Source organism: Sitophilus oryzae, unplaced genomic scaffold (assembly GCF_002938485.1).
Source record: "Sitophilus oryzae breed Bouriz unplaced genomic scaffold, Soryzae_2.0 scaffold_1059_pilon_pilon, whole genome shotgun sequence".
Taxonomy (NCBI): Eukaryota; Metazoa; Arthropoda; class Insecta; order Coleoptera; family Curculionidae; genus Sitophilus; species Sitophilus oryzae.
The window spans coordinates 6100271-6121652 of record NW_022145681.1 but is presented as its reverse complement, the minus strand read 5'-3'; the positions used below and the strand labels follow the sequence as shown (position 1 = coordinate 6121652).

The 21382-nt window shown below is 28.7% G+C and overlaps 1 protein-coding gene across 9 annotated transcripts in view; it reads right to left on the bottom strand.

Annotated features, from left to right (window-relative positions):
• LOC115877105 (voltage-dependent calcium channel type A subunit alpha-1) overlaps positions 1 to 21382 on the bottom strand; it is a gene marked incomplete at its 3' end in the record, with an annotated part of 233608 nt that overhangs the window by 29976 nt on the left and 182250 nt on the right. For 7 of the 9 annotated variants that reach the window (XM_030893234.1, XM_030893272.1, XM_030893199.1 and 4 more), the window contains 5 exon segments: positions 1316 to 1431; positions 6003 to 6106; positions 7682 to 7905; positions 10187 to 10342; positions 20576 to 20718. In XM_030893234.1, coding sequence (XP_030749094.1) covers positions 1316 to 1431; positions 6003 to 6106; positions 7682 to 7905; positions 10187 to 10342; positions 20576 to 20718 — 743 coding nt within the window. 9 annotated transcript variants of the gene reach the window in all.

Sequence of the window (21382 nt, the reverse complement as noted above, 5' to 3'; positions counted from 1 at the left end):
TACAGGGTGCGTCTTAAATAAGTGCAAATATTTTTAGAGGTAGTATATGTCGACCTCAGAAACATTTTTATGTTTTTTTTTAAAAAAAATAAATTAAGAATTTATTGAAAAATATTTTAGATTTTTTTTAATTTTTTAAAGTTTTTGAGTAAAAAATTATAATATCTTCATAATATTGCAACATAGGTAGTAGATTAAATTTACAAGAAAGAAAACCCAGAAAAGATGCAGTGGTTTTCAATATATAACTAAAAAATTTTTTTTTTCTTAAATTTTCAAAGTAAAATATTTTTGAGTTACATATTTGAAAATGGGTAAAGAGAAAATATATTTCTTTTATCGAAATCTACCAGCCCTAAAAATATTTGCACTTATTTAAGACTTACCATATATATATATATACACTTGTTCATTCAGCTACAGGCTTTATTTAATAATTTTATTTTTAAATCATGCTTTAAACATAAATATATATATATATATTTCCTCTGTAGAGATTTAATATCACAGAGATTTCTAAAACACCTTGTAGTAATAATAGTGAAAAAAAATCTTTTGTACAAAACCTGCCGTTTCTGTGATGTGAATTTATAACTTAACTGTTCATAGCTCCATTCCAAGATATTAAACTTTCTCAGAAACTTCTAATGATAAAGATAACACTTTGTAGTAGCAGAAGTGAAAAAAAAGTATACGTACAAAAAAAATTGTTTCTGTGATATGAATTCATAACTTAATTGCTCATGATTGACCATTTATTATATAGAAATATTTATTTTTAATAATATAGCGAAATAACTGCAATAAATCTAATTTTTAATAGATTATAATTATAATTATTTTACTCTTTGTTCTCTTCTAAAAACGTATACGAATAAAAAATGTTTCTGTGATGTGAATTCATAACTCAACTGTTCATGATTAACCTTTTATTATTAAGAAATATTTTTCAAAATAGCTAAAATAAGTCTAATTTTTAATAGATTATAATTATAATTATTTTACTCTTTGTTCTCTTCTAAAAACGTATACGAATAAAAAATGTTTCTGTGATGTGAATTCATAACTCAACTGTTCATGATTAACCTTTTATTATTAAGAAATATTTTTCAAAATAGCTAAAATAAATCTAATTTTTAATAGATTATAATAACAATTCCTTTATTGGAATAGCTGGTATTATATGTTGTGTTCTCTTATAGATGTACTAAAATACTAATAACATTATTAATAACTGGTTTTGTATTTTCAATTGATAACTAGATAATATAGGGGATATATTCAAAAACTAGCATTGTACTATACTACTACTTGCCTGCTTTACATATCCACTGCACATAACCATTGAGTTCTCGTTCTAGTTGTGCTGCTCTTCTTAATTTTAGAAATTCCTGTCTGTTTTCTACTTTTTCTCTTTCTTTAGCAAACTCTCTAAAGATAAAGCAGTTTTAGCGATAATACTTAAAATGGTTATAATAAATACGACTTATATTCAAAAAATATTAAGCTGATGTTTAGGTATAGTATGGACACAACATTAATTTAAATTCTATGAAAATTTTAAATCAGCCAAATTATCACGATTAAATTTTATTAGAAAATTTCTTTTTTAGGTTTTTATTTAATTTTAGCTTGTGTCCCACACTATATCTAACTAGCAGAATATTGTGCACGAAATTTCTATATCTACCTCTAACTTCTTTAATAAGTTTATATACTAAATTATACGATACAAATATATCTATTTTCAATATAAACTAAAATACTGTATGCTCAAAAATTTGTACCATCAAGCCCAATTTCATTATCTGTCATTTTACAAATTTTAATTTTAGCCTTACAGCAAATACCCTGAGATAATTTATAAGTGTTATAAAAATAAAAAAACCTGCATCTGTTATCCATTTCAAATAATTTCCAAAACTTTCGTTAAACTGTTTCTTTGAGCGGGTTCTATAAAATTTAGCCCGTCTCTCCACTCTTAATCTTTCATTTGAGAACTCTCTAAATAAATAAATAAAAAAAGGAAAATATAGAACGCCTATTATACCCACTAGTATCTGTACAACTCTCAAAGAAATAAGTAAAAAAAGAGGCTGCATAATATATAAATGATTTTGGTTTGTAGTCAATTGCAACAGCGCTATAATTAAGATGATATGGAAAACCAATAATTAATTACCAAGTATTTTATAATGCCTTGCTATTAATAAATAAATAATCATATTAATGCTACTTAGCTGCAGTACTGTATTAAAGCAATAAACTATAAACTCATCACCAAAAAACTAAAGTAACTGTATATTTTGGTTTGGTTTGGTTTGGATTATACTGAAATAAACTATTATAGATATTGTGATGTTAGTTTAGCACATTAAATAAATAGTATTGTCGATAAATTTAAACTATAAATATTAGAGATTTCAATTTAGGTTTTTATACCGTAAAATATGGCAACAATGCAAAATATAAAAATTACAAACGTTGACAGTTGTATTAACAAGTATTTAAGAATCTCTCTAGGTTTACTTATTTCTTTAAAGTTTTGCGTCCATTGAATTTTATAAAATTATACGTATAAATATAAACTACTAAAGAAAGTTCTAAGTACTAAACGAAATAATAGATAATAGTCTAAGAGCTAGCAACGTTTTCGAGAAAGTATTTTAAGAAAGCTGGCTCTTTGATATATCTTTTACTATGCTCTCTGGAACAGCATGCGGCCCGTCGGGCTGCCGATACCAGTTGTGTTCACTACTGCGAATCAGAAGAAGATCCTATATTTTTTTTATTTAGTCCGTTAAATTCTAGTATTGAACATAAATCGAACAAGTCTCCAAAGCGGTGCGCGTAGAGTTTCCGAATACGAAACGAGGATTCAGAGTTCGAGACCAGGTCAAGGCAAAAACCTTTTTATTTTATTTTTGTTTATATTCTGATAGTAAAGTGTTAAATATTTGTTTTTTTTTGTATCGCCAGAATTATTTATTACTTTACTATCAGAATATAAACGAAAATAAAATAAAACAGTTTTTGCCCTGACCCGGTCTCGAACTCTAACTCCTCCCTTCATAGGCGGAACCTCTACGCGCTGAGCTATTAGTAGGAGGAGCGCAGACTCGGTCGGTTTATATTCAATACTAGAATTTAAAAGACTAATAAAAAAATATAGAATCTTCTTTCAATGCGCGGTAGGGAACGCAATGTTTACCGGCAGCCAGACGACCTGCATGCTGTTCCAGAGAGCATAGTAAACGATATAGTACAGGGTCCGGCAATAGTGTGTTGAGCATCTGTAGCTCCTAGAATAAAAAAACTTGGGAATTTTGTTTAACTGTAAACCTAAAGTATTTACAAGGATGTATTTCAGGAAAATATTTTAACTTCTATAGGGTGGCTCAAAAAAGTGTGAGTGGATTGGGATTATTTTTTTTTAAATGGAACACCCTGTATATTATTGCATTTTTTACTTCCTTTCAGATCACTTTACATAATCCTAAGATATGAATAAATATATTTAGATAGTTTCAGAGATATTCATAAATAAATAAAAAAATTATATTTTTCAAGCTTCAATAAAAAAAATATATTACAAATACAAGAACTGTCCTGAAATCAAAACTATATTAGGTATTTACCTTAGATGGTTTATACTTAACTTTAGTGTAAATATCGTAATCTTAAATCATACAGGATGTTCAAAATTCTACGCCAAACTTTCTAAAATATAAAATAATTTTTCTTTGTTTTTTTAAAAGGAACACCCTGTATATTATTTTTTTATTAGATGGAGAATTAAAAAATGAACATTTTTTGCATTTAAAGTATTTCAAAACTTTTTAATGGTTTCGCAGATACACGCAGTATTATTTCATATGGCTCTCTCAACGGTAAAATGCCAGAGAAAATTCATAGGGTGGCTTTGATAGAAATTTACCTACTATGGAAAATGCCATATGAAATATAAAACCGCGAATATCTGCGAAACCGTTAAAACTTTTGAAATACTCTAAATACAAAAAATGTTCATTTTTTAATTCCCCATCTATTGAAAAAATAATATAGAGGGTGTTCCATTTAAAGAACGAAGAAAAATTATTTTATATTTTAGAAAGTTTGGCGTAAAATTTTGAACCTCCTGTATGATGTTTCGATTACCATATTTATAGCAAAGTAAGTATAGATCATCTAAAGTAAATGTCTAATATAGTTTTGATTTCAGAACAGTTCTTGTATTTTTAATAATTTTTTTAAGAAAGGCTGAAAAATGTATATATAGTAAACGCCACGAATGTTTGGGAGTGATTCATCGGTCGCTACCATGTGAACTAATCTGTTCAAGGTCACATAAAACTTAATTCCAGTGCAGTGGTGTTTCAAGTCATATAATAATCAATATATAATCTGTTGTAATTTGTTTTTTTAACTGTCAGTCTTGTCAAAACATATATTTGGTTATAAATATAAACTGGAATGCCCCATTGGTCGCACTGCAAGCACACCAATGGACTGACGCACAAAATAGAATCAATCAAAGAAACGCGACATAGTATCGTCTTTGTCAATCACGCTAACATTTTAGAATAAGTAGGAGGAGCGCAGGCAGATGATTAGACCGGGCCTTTAAAAACCTACGTCTGCGGTAAAAATTTACGCTTTTATGTAAAAATGATAGCGCGCGTGTCGATTCTAACTTCATCAAGCAATGAATCACTCCCAAACATTCGTGGCGTTTACTATATTTTATTTATTTATTAACATCTCTGAAACTATCGAAATATATTTACTCATATCGTAGGATTATGTAAAGTGATTTGAAAGGAAGCCAAAAATGCAATAATATACAGGGTGTTCCATTTAAAAAAAAAATTATCCCGATCCACTCACACTTTTTTGAGCCACCCTATAGAAGTTAAAATATTTTCCTGGAATACATAAAACATACTTTAGATTTGCACTTAAACAAAATTCTTAAGTTTTTTATTCTAGGAGTTACAGATGCCCGACGCACTATTGCCGGACCCTGTATATTAAAGAGCAAGCTTTCTTAAAATACTTGTTTTCCCGACGTTGCTAGCTCTCGTACTAAAGGAGAATGTTTAAAACAAGTTATTGTAAGCAGTATCGACTTTTCATAAATATTTTTATTTTGCCGAAATAAAAATTGGATTTTGTTATTAATAAAACTAAATAGAAAAAACATTATAAAAATATGCATAGTAAATATATAAGTTTAAACTTCATTGAAAATAACAATATTTTGAATGAAGTATTTAATTAGATACAGTTTTTGAAAAATTACTTGAAATGTTCTAAAACCCCGTCTGTAAAAAGTAATATCACAGATCAAGTTAGTCTGTGGTAATATCAAAATTACTGAACAATTTATACAGTATGTCCCCGGGTTGTCTTTACAAGAGCAAAACTTTAGCTACTTTTTACGAAAAATCCATTCTTCATAAACATTTACTGTGTCAGAATGAAAAATAATAAACATGTTAATATGTTTGCACGTTTAATTAATAATTTTATGGCAACTTTTGATATAGAAAATTATTTTTTCCGTTCAATTCCTCAAAACCACGAAGAAACATAAATACTACCAGCTTGTCCGTAGCATTAAAGTAAATAAATTTTGTGCTGCTTTAATATTTTAAAATAGTAAAAGGATATGAAGTAATCAAAATTATAATAATCGTATCTCAAAAAATTATATTTAATATTTAATATATATTGGCCTAGAGTCTCCTTGGTATTTTTAGGATATAGGATTTTATTATTAGGGCTTTAACCACATTATATTTTTTAACGGTACGAAAATCTTTAAAAGTATTATCGTTATTAGACATTTTAGGACAAGCAAAAATCTCAGTGAAGAATGTCATTTTCCTCTTGTAAAATATGATACAGGGGCATAGAGTAGATCAGATAATTTTTCTCGTTTTAAACATAGGCTTTAGTGGGTTAAGTAATATGAAATACTTAAATATATAACAACTCACCCGCTGAGAACACCAAGAACTAAATTTAACATAAAAAATGAACCAAGAACTATTAGAGGCACGAAGTACATCCAGTTGTAGTAACTGCCTACAGCATCGTTCATCTGCAACAAATAGAATTATTATATTAGTTACGGACAAAATAAATCTATATATTTTGAATATTTTACAAAATTGGGGTATACAATTTCAGAAAAAAATGCTATAAATAAATTATAATTCAAAAAATATTGAAAAAAACAACAACAAAATGGTTGATAATATTTTTTATGTAGATTTAGCTATATCAAAATAATTGACAGCGAAAATTAAAATTTCTCCTGATAAAGTTGATTTAATTATAATGTGTTTGTGTTTTTTGAAGTAAACCTACTCTCATCATTGTAGCTCTAGTATCTAGTATCATTGTATCTCTCGAGAAAATGTAAACTTAAAACAACGGCCATAGAGGATAAAAATGGAACACTTTTGCGGGAGGCAGGGAAAATCTTAAATAAATGGACACAGTACTGCGAAAAACTTTACAGTGATGAATTGCTGTGATCTGGAAAGACAATACCCGGAAGACAACAAGGATGATGTAGAACCGAACATACTAAAGGTCATCATTCACCAAATTTTCCAACCATGTGGTGATAGTAGCCATACTTCATAAATATAGAAAATGTAGAGGAATTTGTATAAGTATCCAAGGAGGATGCGAAAAGGAAATATAAAAGTCGAAAGGCCACGGCACGAGGAGCCATGAGTAACCTCACAAAAATATGCAAAGAGCGTCACATTATTAGAAACAAATATCATGTTAAGGAAATCCCCCATATTCTTAATCTTCCTGTATGGAGCGGAATCCTGGATGATGAAAACATCAGACATATGAAGAATAGATGCATTTGAAATGTGGTATATCTGGTATCTACGTATGTTACGAAAATCATGGACAGAGAAACGCACAAATGCATCTATACTAAAGGAGTCAAAGAAGAAGAAGGTGAAAGACACATTGTCTACAATATATCGCCGAAGAATACTGAAATACTTTGGACACACTACAAGACGCGAGGGAGACAACCTAGAAAAATTAATAGTACAGGGAAAGGTAGAAAGAAAACGATAGAGAGTTAGATCGCCTGTTAGATGGATAGACCAAGTTAAGAAAATTACCAATACACCACTAGAAACTCTACTAACTGAAGCAATGGGCCGACAAACATGGAAAACGAGAGTAAATGGATTATTTTGGAAATACGTGCAACTTGTACGCGTATGCGCAAAGTAAGGTCCACGGAAAGACAAACCTATTAAACGTCTCATAAGTGCAATAAAGGTTTGGAAATGGCATGTCGTGATTTTGGAGACATATTTTTTAATGCTAAACTTATTGCGTTGATTTATCCACGTAAGTATATATGATCTAGGAGTAGTACACAAACGTAGTGTATTATCGTCCGTTGACGGGCTGGAGTTAAAAATATATGGATGAAACGTGGCACGAAAACGCTATAACCAATCATAGGCGTCGTCGGACCATCGTATCAACGGATAACGGACGCATGAAAATCAAGCTTAATTGGGTGAGCTGCAGGTTTTAACCGAGAATCAAAATATCTGAGAATCATAAAGTATTTTTTTCTTGGTACATATTCGACTATCTTGAACAAACTGTAAAAATCAGATCTTACCCAATATAGAATTGATGTCCAGCCTTCCATGGTGATGCATTGGAAGACTGTGAGCATGGCAAATCCGATATTGTCGAACGACGTGATGCCGTTGTTGGGTCCCTGCCATCGTTCCAAACAGACGCTGTTTCCGTCCCTACACCAATTGCTGCCTTGCGATTTGGCTTCCGTTTCGTTATCGGTATTGCAGGGCACTTCTTCCTCGTTCTCTTTTACTATTTGATCTAAAAATGACAATATTGAAAAATAGGTTTAATTAGAAATAGGACAGCAGCTACTAAATTAAATATGTTCTATAAAGTAAAATATACAGAGTGTTCCTTAATTACGTTCTAATATTTAAAGAGGTGATTCTTGGACCTATTTTAAGAAAAAATCTTCATATAAATGTATGTCCTAAATATTCGAACTTTTCAGATACAGGGTACAGGGTAGTATTTTTTTTCAAAATATCTTTAATGTTTATTGTTTTATTATAGTTTATTTATATGTTAATATAATGCTCGTATTCTACGCATCAAAATGCATATTTTTAAGTAAACAATATGTATCGGACGAAAAAAATCAAGATATAAAAAAATTGTTTAGAAATGAATGGAGATTTTAAAAATAATTTTTATTTTAAGAAAAGTCAGTGGTGTACCAATTTATTCTTCAAAAATATTCCATGCAAAACTCGTATGGACGGAACTAGTTGAAAAAATTAAATTGTTTATACACCAAAAAAGGAAAAATATAATACTTTGATGGATAGAAAACGTGTGTCAAGTTTAATAAAAATATCTACAAATAAAGTCAGAGATATTAGAAAAAGTATATTAGTAAAATTATAAAATTTTACCATCCTGTATCTCAGAAATTAAGATGCTGTCTCAAGAATATGTTCAAGAATCATCCCCTTCACCCTTAAATATTAGCATGTCAGTAAAAAACACCCTGTATACAGGGTATTTCAAAAAATATGTACTATCTGTCGAGGGGAGGAGATTCGTCACGTAAAAATGAGATTTATTTTTCATTAAATTATCAACATAGGTCGGATTCCGCGTTGTTTCGTAGCTAAAGTGTGTTAGTCTTAATATTTTTTCGGTTTATTATAATTTTCCTCCAAGTACTTTTAGTGTTTCGAATGAAATTTTCAAGGTAAAAGTTACTATAAATGCAAAAATTTTAAAGCTAAAAAGTGTCGACATATTCGCCAGGAACGTGCATATGGGTTATCACTACAATATTTTTCTAAAAAAAGCATGTATGCCACTGACTTTTTTTCCTTGTTAACGAAATAGTGTAAGCAGTTTAATGCCGATTGAAAGTTGTCTTTTGATACTTTGACGGTTTCGGCCTCCTTGATGAGATAAACGCAATTTTATTAATTTGCCCTGATTCAAGTCTAATAGTAACCTTTAAAAAAAATATCATTAACTTGCGAAAGTTTTAAATAAGTATTTATTCATTTCTCATCAAAAAATACGAAAAAATGTTCCTATGAACATGGATATGGAAATTCAATGTTAAAACTTTTTAAAATTAGGTTTTTTGTTTTAATCGTAAATACTATTATTTCTGTATTTGAAATTGCTGTAGGTTGGACTAATAGTAATAATATTTCATAGTAAATTAGGTAAAATATATAATTTATTAATTTTGTTTCCATTAATTATTGTGGTTAATAAAATTGTGTTTATCTTAGGAGCATCAAGGAGGCCGAATTCGACAAAATATTAAGAGAAAACTTTTAATTGGCATTAAACGGCCTAAAAATTTTTGATATCATCAAAATAAAAAAGTCATGGTTTTTTTAGAGAAATAGTTCAGTGATAACTCATATTATGCACGTCCCTGATGAATTTATCGACACTTTTTTAGCATTAAAATATATAGCAATCCAATAAAATTCAAAAATTCAAGAAATTATGAATATTTTACAACCTTTAACGGGCCCCCCAGAGCACCGGGCCCAAGGCCCGGGCCTTATGATAATTGCCAAGCCTGGCACTTATATTAATTTTACCCTCAACATTTAATTGGAATCACTCAAAGTAGTTAATCACTCAAAGAAAATTATAATAAATCGAAAGATTATTAAGACTTTGTAACACCCTGTAGCTATAAAACAAAGCAGAATCTGACCTATATTGATATTAAAAATAAGTCTTATTTTTACGTGAGGAATCACCCCAAGAGAGATAACACATGTTTTTTTGAAATATCCTGTATAGTCACTTGTGGCCCGCTATTTTAATTCAAAAATGTATTTGTTCCTATCAGATCTTGGATGCCATTAACGCCTCCTCTAAAAAGTCTAATACAATTTTTGAGTTATTTTTTAATGCCTCTTCATAAAAGTCTAATCCAATATTTGCATAAAACCATCTGGGGAGATATTATTTGACCTTTTCAAAATTTGCCTGAAATTTCCTATGTCCCATGTTCCGATGCACCACACGGTATATTTTTATTAGGTTAATAGCTTTTCCGATAACGTCAATACTTATTAATGCTTACCTATGTCGTACAAACTATAGCACGTTCTATGTAGTGCTCCCGAGTAAAATTCCAGCCCTATAATGGCGAATATCACAATGGCAAACAATACTAATAAACCTATTTGGAGCAATGGGGCCATTGCTTTTATGATGGACTTCAGCACCACTTGTAAACCTACACAGATATAAAAAATGGTTAGTACAGAGAACAGTTTTCTAAAAAAAGTATTTAAAATAATAGTTAGCTAATAACAAATAAACTTATCTATCAAGAAAATCGGTTTCAAATAATACGTTTTTTTGTATCCAACGAAAAATATAGTTATTTTTGCAGGCTTTTTGTATATTTTATATCGAGTTTCATTAGTGTACATATTTGTACTCTGTACTGTACATATTCAACTCACAAGAGATATAAATAGTATTAATTATTTTTTATTTGGTTATTACATTCAACGGCACGAAAAAGGGACACATTAAAATTTTGATGTATTTTAAATTTTAATATATTTTGTTCTAATGGACCAATTTTGATGATTTTTTAAAAAAATTGTAGCTAAATTATTTGGCTTTTTAATGTCTCTTTCTAAATTAAAAATGAAAGTTTCCATCTGTCAATTATACGAGGGAAAGCAAAATGTTAATATTTTGGTGAAAGTTTGAAACACCCTGTGGAATATATTAACAAAGCAGGGAATTTAAAAATCATTTTATATCATTTAGGTACATCTTTTCCCGATAGTTTGTTTTTTGATTCATTTCATTAGCTTTATTTTTGTTGGAGATATTCGCTACAGCAATTTTAACATTGATTTTGGGTCCTCAAAAACCCAGTTATAAAAATAGTGTTTTTTGTTTTCGTAATGTTACTGTCATTGAAAAACCATATTATTATTGTTTATTGACGTTTACTCTAGTAGAGATGGTTTTAAGTTCTGAAGTATCGGCTATTGTTTCTTTAACTGATCATGGTAGAAATCAACTTTTGGACTTAAAACTATATCTGCCAGACTAACAGACAATAATAATATGATTTTTCAAAGGCAGTGAAATTACGTAAATCATAAACACTACTTTATAGTCTATTGACTAGGACCAAAAGCAAAGGCATAGTTTTAATGCGAAAAATACAACAAACTGTTAGCGTCTTCTTCAAAAGCGAATATCTCCAAAAAAAATAAAGCTACTGAGATGAAATTAAAAATCAAACTGTTAAAAAAAGATACACCTAGAGGACAAAATGTTTTTTAAATTCCTTGCTTTGTTAACGTACTCCACAAGATGTTTCAAACTTTCACCAAAATATGAACATTTTGTTTTCCCTCGTATAATTGACAGACGGCAACTTTCATTTTTAATTTAGAAACAGATACTAAAAAGAAAAATAATTTAGCTGTAAATTACATAAAATCACCAAAATCGGCCCACCTGAACACAATATCTAAAACTTTAAAATACATGACAATCTTAAGGTGCCCGTTTTTAGTACCGGTGAGGTATATTTGAAGGAAAAGGGGAAAAACCAACGATGTTTATTTTATAAAAAAAAATTAAGCAATCAACTCGGTAATCAACTTAGTCTATTGAGAATATCAAGTCTCAAACACATGGTAAATTTTAATTGAATATAACATAAGATGTACAGGGTGAGTCAACGATAGAGTAAAGTCCATTATCTCATTTGTTTCGAGGTTTACAAAAAAATATTAAATATAAAAGTTATAGAGATGGTTAAGATACACATTTTAAAATTATTATACAGTATACAGGGTGCTTCAAAAAAGTGTGGCGAATATAACATATGTTTTTTTAAATGCAACATCCTATTTTTTATTTTATTTTTAGATTCTGCGTAAAATTCCATAACTTTTTTATATATATATATTGTTATATACCTAAAATTAATAGTTTTTGTTATATATTTAAATTTGTTTAAACAAATGTTAGATTGCAGTGGGTTAAAAAATTGTCAATGATGGCATTGATTCTGAAGTTGGACAACTAAAATTTGATAGGAGAATTTTATAGAGACATAGAAAAAAAACCTTTTAGTTAGATGTTACCGGGTGTTCAATATGTATTTAAGAATTTCAACTACTTAAAATTAGGGAATTTCAAATTTTTAAATGGTACACCCTATATATTATCATTTTTTCTGATAGATTTCACTAAACTCTTCAACTTTTATTAAGAATGTCATATACCTATTTTTATTAGTTTGCGATTTATTCCAATTTTTTCTATTTTTACCCATATTTTTAATACAATTGCGCTATAACATCATAGTTGTCATGACAAAAAGTAATAATTATCACAATTTCATGTCTGTTAAGCAAGTTAAGAACAAAATTTGAATTTCAGTTTAATTTGTTGTAATAAGTATAAATGGTAGAAATAATAGTTACAGATTTTCTTGAAATGAATTAGTCAATGTGATTGATATACAAGCTTAGAAAACCACATTTTTTGATTTTGTACTATATATTATATAGTACTTTGCTAAGTACTATAAGGGTAGATGTATATTATCTAGAAAATATCTTCAAGTGTGTAATGGGACGGTTTCGCGGCAGTTGTAATATTGGCTTTACCAAATGAATTATAAACCAGAATTACTACGAGAAAAAAACTTTACTGTATGTCGAAGAAAATTTATATATCAGTAGTCTTCAGCAATTAGGTAATCTAGTATTACCCTAATCTGTGGCTATTCGCCCCGACAAAAAATCCCAAGTGTCATCTTTCATAATATAGAAATACACCAAGAAACTGCGATTTAGTTTATTTCAGTAAAGTTAATTAATTTTAACTAATACCAGCAATTGTAACTAATTATGAAGCTACTTGTTAAAGGTAAGTAATAAATAGTTTTGTTTTGTCATGTCAACTATGATTTTATAGGCTAATTGTATTGAAAATATGGGTAAAAATAGAAAAAAATGGGAATAAATCGCAAACTATTAAAAATAGGGATATGACATACTTAATAAAAGTGTGTCACAGTTGTGTCAAATCTATCAGAAAAAATGATAATATATAGGGTGTCCCATTTAAAAAATTTGAGATTTTTTAATTTTAAGTAGTTGAAATTCATAAATATATTTTGAACACCCTGTATCATTTAACTAAAATATCTTTACATATATCTTTTTTGTCATCTCTATAAAACTCTCCTACCAAATTTACTCCAACTTCTGAAACAATGGCACCACTGACAATTTTTTACCACACTGCAATTTAACATTTGTTTAAATAAATTGAAATATTACAAAAACTATTAATTTTAGGTATATAACATTATGTATAAAAAAGTTATGGAATTTTACGCAGAATCTAAAAATAAAATAAAAAATAGGGTGTTGCATTTAAAAAAAACATATGTTACAGCCACCACACTTTTTTGAAGCACCTTGTATACTCTATAATAATTTTAAAATATGTATCTTAACCATCCCTATAACTTTTATATTAAACATTTTTTTGTAAATCTTGAAACAAATGAGGTAATGGACTTTGCTCTATCGTTGACTCACACTGTACAAATAATATAACGCAAACAGTAATAATTTTTTTTACCTTTAACATAATATTTGACGTAACCAGCAACATTAAATCAGTTTTCACTGTAAAGTAAGTTTCGTGACATCGTATGTCTTCCTCTTACCTTTTATTTATAATATAAACTCAGTTTTTATTTTTCTTGTGAAATAGTTTTTCCATAATTCGTAGAGTTATGATACAACTAGTTTTTGCTTCTCTATAAAGAAATATATTGCCTAGATTATATAAATTAAAAACTATGGAAAACTAAAGCATAAAACTAAGCATAAGCATAAAATGAATCCTTAATATTACTTATTTTAAAAAATAAAAATGTCTATAATTAATTAGTAAATTCTTATAGAGTTTGTATTCTTGCCACGAGCCCTCCTTTTATATTAATTATTCACATTATCACTCTTCAAATACGATCAAATACAATAAACCATAGATACACCAAAAGTTATTTGTTATTAACTAGCTATTCTTACAAAGAAGTTTGCATGTTACTTGGTTAATGTGTAAAAGCAGCTTTCAGTACTATTGCAAAATAAAAACTATCATAGATATGATGTAGTTAAATATTGCACTAAAGATTTCATTTGTATTATTGCTATTTTTCAAATTTAAAAATAAATAATTTTCTTTTTTTATGAATAATTATAGGTACCTTATGATCGAAAAATAAACATTGGCATATAGGGCCTTTGAAATGGCATTCGATAAACATTTCTGTAACGGGATTCATATATTATGTTGTTTTATAATGTTTACTTTTTCCTATAATATTCAGCCTGTATTTTTTCATCAATTGTCATTTCAAAGGCTACTGAGACGCATTGTTTTGTCGATCGTATGATACATTTTTAGCTATTTATTATCATGCTTTCTTAATAGTAAAATATAAAACTTTTGCATAAAAATGACTCCATTCTACTTGGATTTTGTTTGTTTTATACTTAACTAAATTACTTTAAAACGTTTATATATTACTCTATTACATTTATAGTATATTACTGCTATATACAATAATAGTGGCGGTTTAATGTGTTATGTGTAAATGTTAAAAAATAATGTTTATATGATAAAACAATTACTTTAATACTTTCCTGTTCGATAAATATTACCAAAAAACATAAAAACTCTATTTGCTACATGGGCATTCCATGTAGCATTATTAATATTTCATTTCAATTTAAAATTTTATGTATGATTTGAAATTTCAGATTCAATTATTATAATTATTTAAATATATCTTTTCTGTATAACATAATAATTATAGTAAAATTTATTCACTGGACTGGTATTAATCAAAACTGTTGTGTATGTTTAAAATATTTAACATAGTTAACAGTAATTTAAATAATTTATATATAAATATAATGTATGTACTTAATTATAGTGTATTGTGTTATAATAATACCTATATTTAATCTATATTAAAAAAGCTTGGCAACTGAGTAAAAAGTAGAAAATAAAATCCCAGTAGTACACTGGGACTAATATTCTAGTAAAAACTAGATAGAGAAGAATGTTAACAAAGGAATAGAGATAGTATCCGAAAAATCCTAAATTATATATATTAACATAAATGAGAGAAAATTCCAGATAATTTATTATATCTTTATAAGAACTTATTAAAATTGCATGAGACCAGGTAAAAAAAATAAGTTAAAAAAATATTTATGATATTGATTAACATATTTTATAACACGTAGTAATTTCACTGAATTAATAAATGTTTTATCAGTTCAATACGTAATTTGTAACGTTTGAAAAAAATAGCGGAGTAAAAATCATTTTTTGTGTTTCGCCTGTAATGTTAAACGTACAGGGCCCGTATTCTGTAACTTTGAAAACGCTAAGCGCTTTTAGACGCTCAGCGTATATGACGTTAATTTTCGCTGAGCGCGCACTTAATTAACGATTTCGGTATTTTCGTCTGACGCGCTTAGCGTCTTTACTGATTGCGCTGAGCGCTTTGAAAACGGTTACCTTAAAAGTTCGTTTTGCTTGTCAAACTGTCAGTGAAAATTAAAAAAATTGTGATTTTGTGCGTTATCTTGCTCTTTAGTGAAAATTACTACTTCTTCTACAAATTCCTTAATAAGTAATTGATAATTTACGACTTGGCAGCTATAAATATTCTTCAAAACATCGAAAATGCTGAGAAGCGACTTCAACACTTCCCTCGTATAATAAGAATAATGACATATCCATAGAAAAATAGCTTGACATAACTCAACAATAGGTTATGAAATTCACGTAACATTGACATTTTTCATTGTTACATCCGTCAGTTATCAACTTTTGACTATTACCTACATTAGAAATTGTGATGTTGCCAATATGTGCTCAACGCGTATCCAGAACACGATTCGCATGGCAACGAGAATACCAAAATCGACTGCCTTGCGTTTCGCTGATCGAATACTTGCGCTCACCGCTTTGAAAGCGTAACGTTTTTATGTCAAAGTTACAGAATACGGGCCCAGCCTCGCTACAAAAAGTATCATTTTTACTCCTAATAAAATAATATACTATTATTCATGCATTAGAGAGGGGAATCGACGTCAAAAAAAATCATTTTTTGACAGCTTTGTTTGGCGTTTCGCTTGACATACCTACTTGAATTTGATTTGAATTTTCGTGGAGTTATTGGCTTTTCTGAGTTTATTTTATGTTATTTATTGTTTATTTTATAATTCTACAAGGTTTAAGCAAAAATTTGGAAGGACTTTATTTAAAGTGAGATTATTTTAAATCTTCGAAATAGACTTGAAAAATAGTTATAAGCGATATCAAATAAACTTTCGGTTACGTCATCGAGGGTACGATTATTAAATTCATTGTTGCCAATCATAGACGTATTCGGCGCTAGGCTGACTAACTGGAATTTAAATTTCTCGCTGGTGCTTCAGGTGGTAGCTCTGTTGTAAAAAATGTAAAGGTTATTTATTTATTTATGTTCTGACATTTTGATTCGTTTTGACATTTTAGTTTTGTATTACGAGTTTTTGGTTTAAGTGAAAAACAACTAAAAATATGTAGGTGGCGCCCTCTACAAGTAGGTGTCATACTGTATCTTCGAAACGAAGATTTTAGGTCATAAATTTATATGAACTTTTTTACTTATTTTTATCTACAGAATATTTTAATAATTATTATTATTTCGGAATACAATTCTGATCACCCTGTATACTTCTTTCTTGGTCTTTTTGTTCAATGCGGCAAATATAAAACTTAACCTTTAAACAACTAAAAATTGGGAACCGATAACAAGGTATTCTGTAGAATCTATAGAATATGTTTTTATATATAGAATATTATATAATATGTTCTATATGCTATTATATATGTTCTATATATATATATATATATATATATATATATATATATATCATACCAAATATATATAGTCACGTGATATATATATATATATATATATATATATATGTTCTATATATGATCTATACTATAGATCATAGCACAGCGTTGCCCTCTTTTGCTTATTTTCTTTTAATCAAAATGTTTTAGAAAACAAAAATTAATTAATTATAAATATATAAAGAGTTATTATTTACATTAACAAAACTCCCCTCCTTTACGCACTTAAGGGACATAAAGGGCCACTACTACCGTTTTCCCGTGCTAAATATTCTAATAAGGTTGCGATAAGTTTTTTGCATCGGTTATAACACACTTATTATACTTTGCACTAAAAGATATTCTAAAAACATCATTGTTCGACTGCAAGTTTGGTATCACAACACAATTCATTTAAACCAAAAACTCGTAACACAAAACTAAAGTGTCAAAACGAATAACAATGTTAGGCAATAAATAAATAAATGTGGCAACTTGACCTTTTTTACAGCGGAGCTACCACCTAAATCATCAGCGGCAAATTTAAATTACAGTTATTCAGCGAGGCGCCGAATATGTCCATGGTTTGAAACATAATAGCGCCCTCGATGACGTAACTAAAAATTAATTTGGTATCGCTTATTAATAATAATATATATAATAATATATTAAGGTAATTTTTAAATATACAGGGTGAGTCTTAAATAAGTGGAAATATTTTCAGGGCTGGTAGATCTCGATAAAAGAAACATAATTTATCTTTACCATTTTTTAGATAAGTCCAAATTAACCGAGTTATGTAAGTTTGAAAATTGAAAAAAAAAATATTTTTTTTGAAAAAAATTTGAGAGCCAACGGATTGTTTCTGTATTTGCATCCCTTTTAGTGTCGTAACCATAAAGTAAAGCCGTAACTTTCTATATGGCCGTAACTATGGTAATATCAAAGACTAAGAATTTTTTTTTTGTTTCGTTTCTTTGACCTGTATACTATATATTTTTTTGTTTTCACTCTTGGCTTTAGGTCGTTGGGGTCGCAAAGATGTTTCTAGATTTTGTTCATTATTTTTTTATTTTGTGACGACGTTTCGACAGTATATGTCTTTTTCAAGCCTCTTTAAGTACATAAAAACAGTCAGTTAAAATCAATAAGATAAAATGTCAAACTAAAAGGTCTTACCTTGAACGTAGATTCTTACAGAGTTAAAATTTGTTAAACTGGACAACACAATAACACATATTAACTATTGTTTTTAATTGTTTTTGGACATTACACTTTACTATAGAGCACGTACGTATTTATCGTTTCAATACCCGATGTCTACTGTTCTTAGTGCGTTAGAGGATCGACAGATATATTTTGCTTAGATTTTTTAGGTCTTTTTTATCATTTACCGCGTTTTTGTTTTTTTGTATCTCCACCATTTCATAAAATTCTCTCTTTTTTTGGTGATTTTCTGTTTATAAAATTTTAGTTTTATTAAAATCGAATGTATGATTTTCTGTTGACACATGATTTGTGAGGGCGGTTACATTTTTTTTATCATACTTGTGCCCTTTCAGTCTATTTTCTAACCATTGAGAAGTTTGTCCTATGTAAACTTGGGCGCAGTTCGAACATGGAATTTCATATATAACATTGCTTCGTTTGTTTAACGGTGTTACAGATTTTAGTTTAGAGAAATTATTAGCTAACAAGTTATGTGCTTTATAACAAATCGTTATATTATACTTTTTATGTAACCCTTGTAATTGTTGAGACAACCCATTTACGAAGGGGAGCGCAATATATCGTATATCTTTTTTAATCTTTTTATTTTCTATTTGATTTTGATTGTTTTTTGTGTTTAAGAATTTTTGGAGTCTATCTTTGAATATTTTGTTTATTAGTTTTTGTGGATGGTTATTTTCTTTTAATGCATCTTTTGCTTTTTTTATTGCAGCATCTCTATATTCTGGTCGGATAGACGAATTGATCTGTCCGCCAAGCCAATTATCACCGATCTTTTTTGGTTAGCTGGATGGTTAGATAAAAAATTGAGATATCTTGAGGACCAAGTTTTCTTTGTATACCATTCGGTTTTTATGGTTTGATTGGTATGATGTAAAGTAATATCTAAAAAGTTAATTTTTTTATCGTTCTCTATTTCTGACGTAAATTGAATATGTTTATTATAGGCATTAAATTTTTCTTCTATATACCTAATTTTTTCTTTTGGTATAGCTGTTAGACAGTCATCAACATACCGATAAAAAAAGGGTATTTCAAAATCGATATCAGATAGAACTTTACTCTCCAAGTGTAGGACAAACTTCTCAATGGTTAGAAAATAGACTGAAAGGGCACAAGTATGATAAAAAAAATGTAACCGCCCTCACAAATCATGTGTCAACAGAAAATCATACATTCGATTTTAATAAAACTAAAATTTTAAAAACAGAAAATCACCAAAAAAAGAGAGAATTTTATGAAATGGTGGAGATACAAAAAAACAAAAACGCGGTAAATGATAAAAAAGACCTAAAAAATCTAAGCAAAATATATCTGTCGATCCTCTAACGCACTAAGAACAGTAGACATCGGGTATTGAAACGATAAATACGTACGTGCTCTATAGTAAAGTGTAATGTCCAAAAACAATTAAAAACAATAGTTAATATGTGTTATTGTGTTGTCCAGTTTAACAAATTTTAACTCTGTAAGAATCTACGTTCAAGGTAAGACCTTTTAGTTTGACATTTTATCTTATTGATTTTAACTGACTGTTTTTATGTACTTAAAGAGGCTTGAAAAAGACATATACTGTCGAAACGTCGTCACAAAATAAAAAAATAATGAACAAAATCTAGAAACATCTTTGCAACCCCAACGACCTAAAGCCAAGAGTGAAAACAAAAAAATAAAAAGACTAAGAAATTATATCGTGGGAAAATTTGCGGTGAACAGGCAGTTCTAAAAGGTTTTCGAAAAATATACAGCGAAATTTAAAAGAAAATACACGATTTTCGACATCTTTCTTTTGCGAAAAGACCCTCATAGGCGTGTTCCTGTGGTCGAAATACACCACCTTTGAAAATATTTGCACTTATTTAAGACTCACCCTGTATATAATGGGTTTTAAAATATATCAATTGATCTCCTGACCATTTTTGGTAAAAAGAAATATATTTCTGCACTAGAAATTTATATAAAATAAAGTAAATCTAATATAAAAATCTAAAAAAACACAAAGATATAGACATTATAAAAATCTCTATTTCGGGTCCCACTGAAGAATCATAAATAAAAGTGGAAAGAAAAAAAAATGTTAAATATAATAAAGCTAAATATGAAAAAGCTTCAGTAAATATAGAAAGAAGAAATTATGTTTATGTATTTGTTAAGTTTCTCGAGTTAAATCTATTTCATTTCATTTACGTTAATACATATAGATAGAGGAAGACGAACGAAGAAAGAGCATCTACTGCTAGAAGACCACCTGTCGCTAATTTAATCTACTTACTAGGGATGCCAGAGACTAGCTTCAAAGGTCTAAGTACTCGGATAGCTCGCAAGGTGCGGAGGTCCACGGCTATGAAATCTTGCGGGAACAGGGTGAGAAACCTAGAAACAAAACTAGCCTCTAGCCGAGCTACGAAAAAAACACTAAGGCTAAAACGTCTAAATAATTTACTATGATCGACTAAGTAATAAAGTCTTGTTGAGTACTAGCAATACTATCTGTAGTATTGTACCTAGTCTATAAAGAAAATGAACAAAAATGAATTTGGTAATTGTTTAACCTAGAAGCAAAATAAAGAGTTGGGCCTCTACTTATTCTCATAAAACTTTCTCATAAACAAGAAATGCCATTACAAACACTCACCTAGAAATTTTGATGTATTTTAAAGTTTAATATACAGGGTTGTTCACCACATACGACACGGAGTATTGTAGCTAAACGATTAGATTTTTACAAATTGTAAGTTTTGGGTTCGTTGAAGGACTATTAGAGCTACAATTTAAAAATATTTTTACAAGATACAGTGTCCCAAATAAGTAAAAAATATTATAGTTGTATTTTTTTAAATGGAACACCCTGTATATTATTCTATTCTTGGATTATACGATTGAAATAAAGGTAAATTCGATTAAGGTTTATCACACTTAAACCTTACCGTTTTTGAAATATTTTCAATTTTGTGAAATTGCAGTAAAAATTTTAGGTCTATAAAATTGTATTATACCATTTTTTACCCATCTCTTCAAGTTTTCTTAGAAAATACATTTTCTTATAATTTAGACCTCATTTCTCACTATACCCATGGAA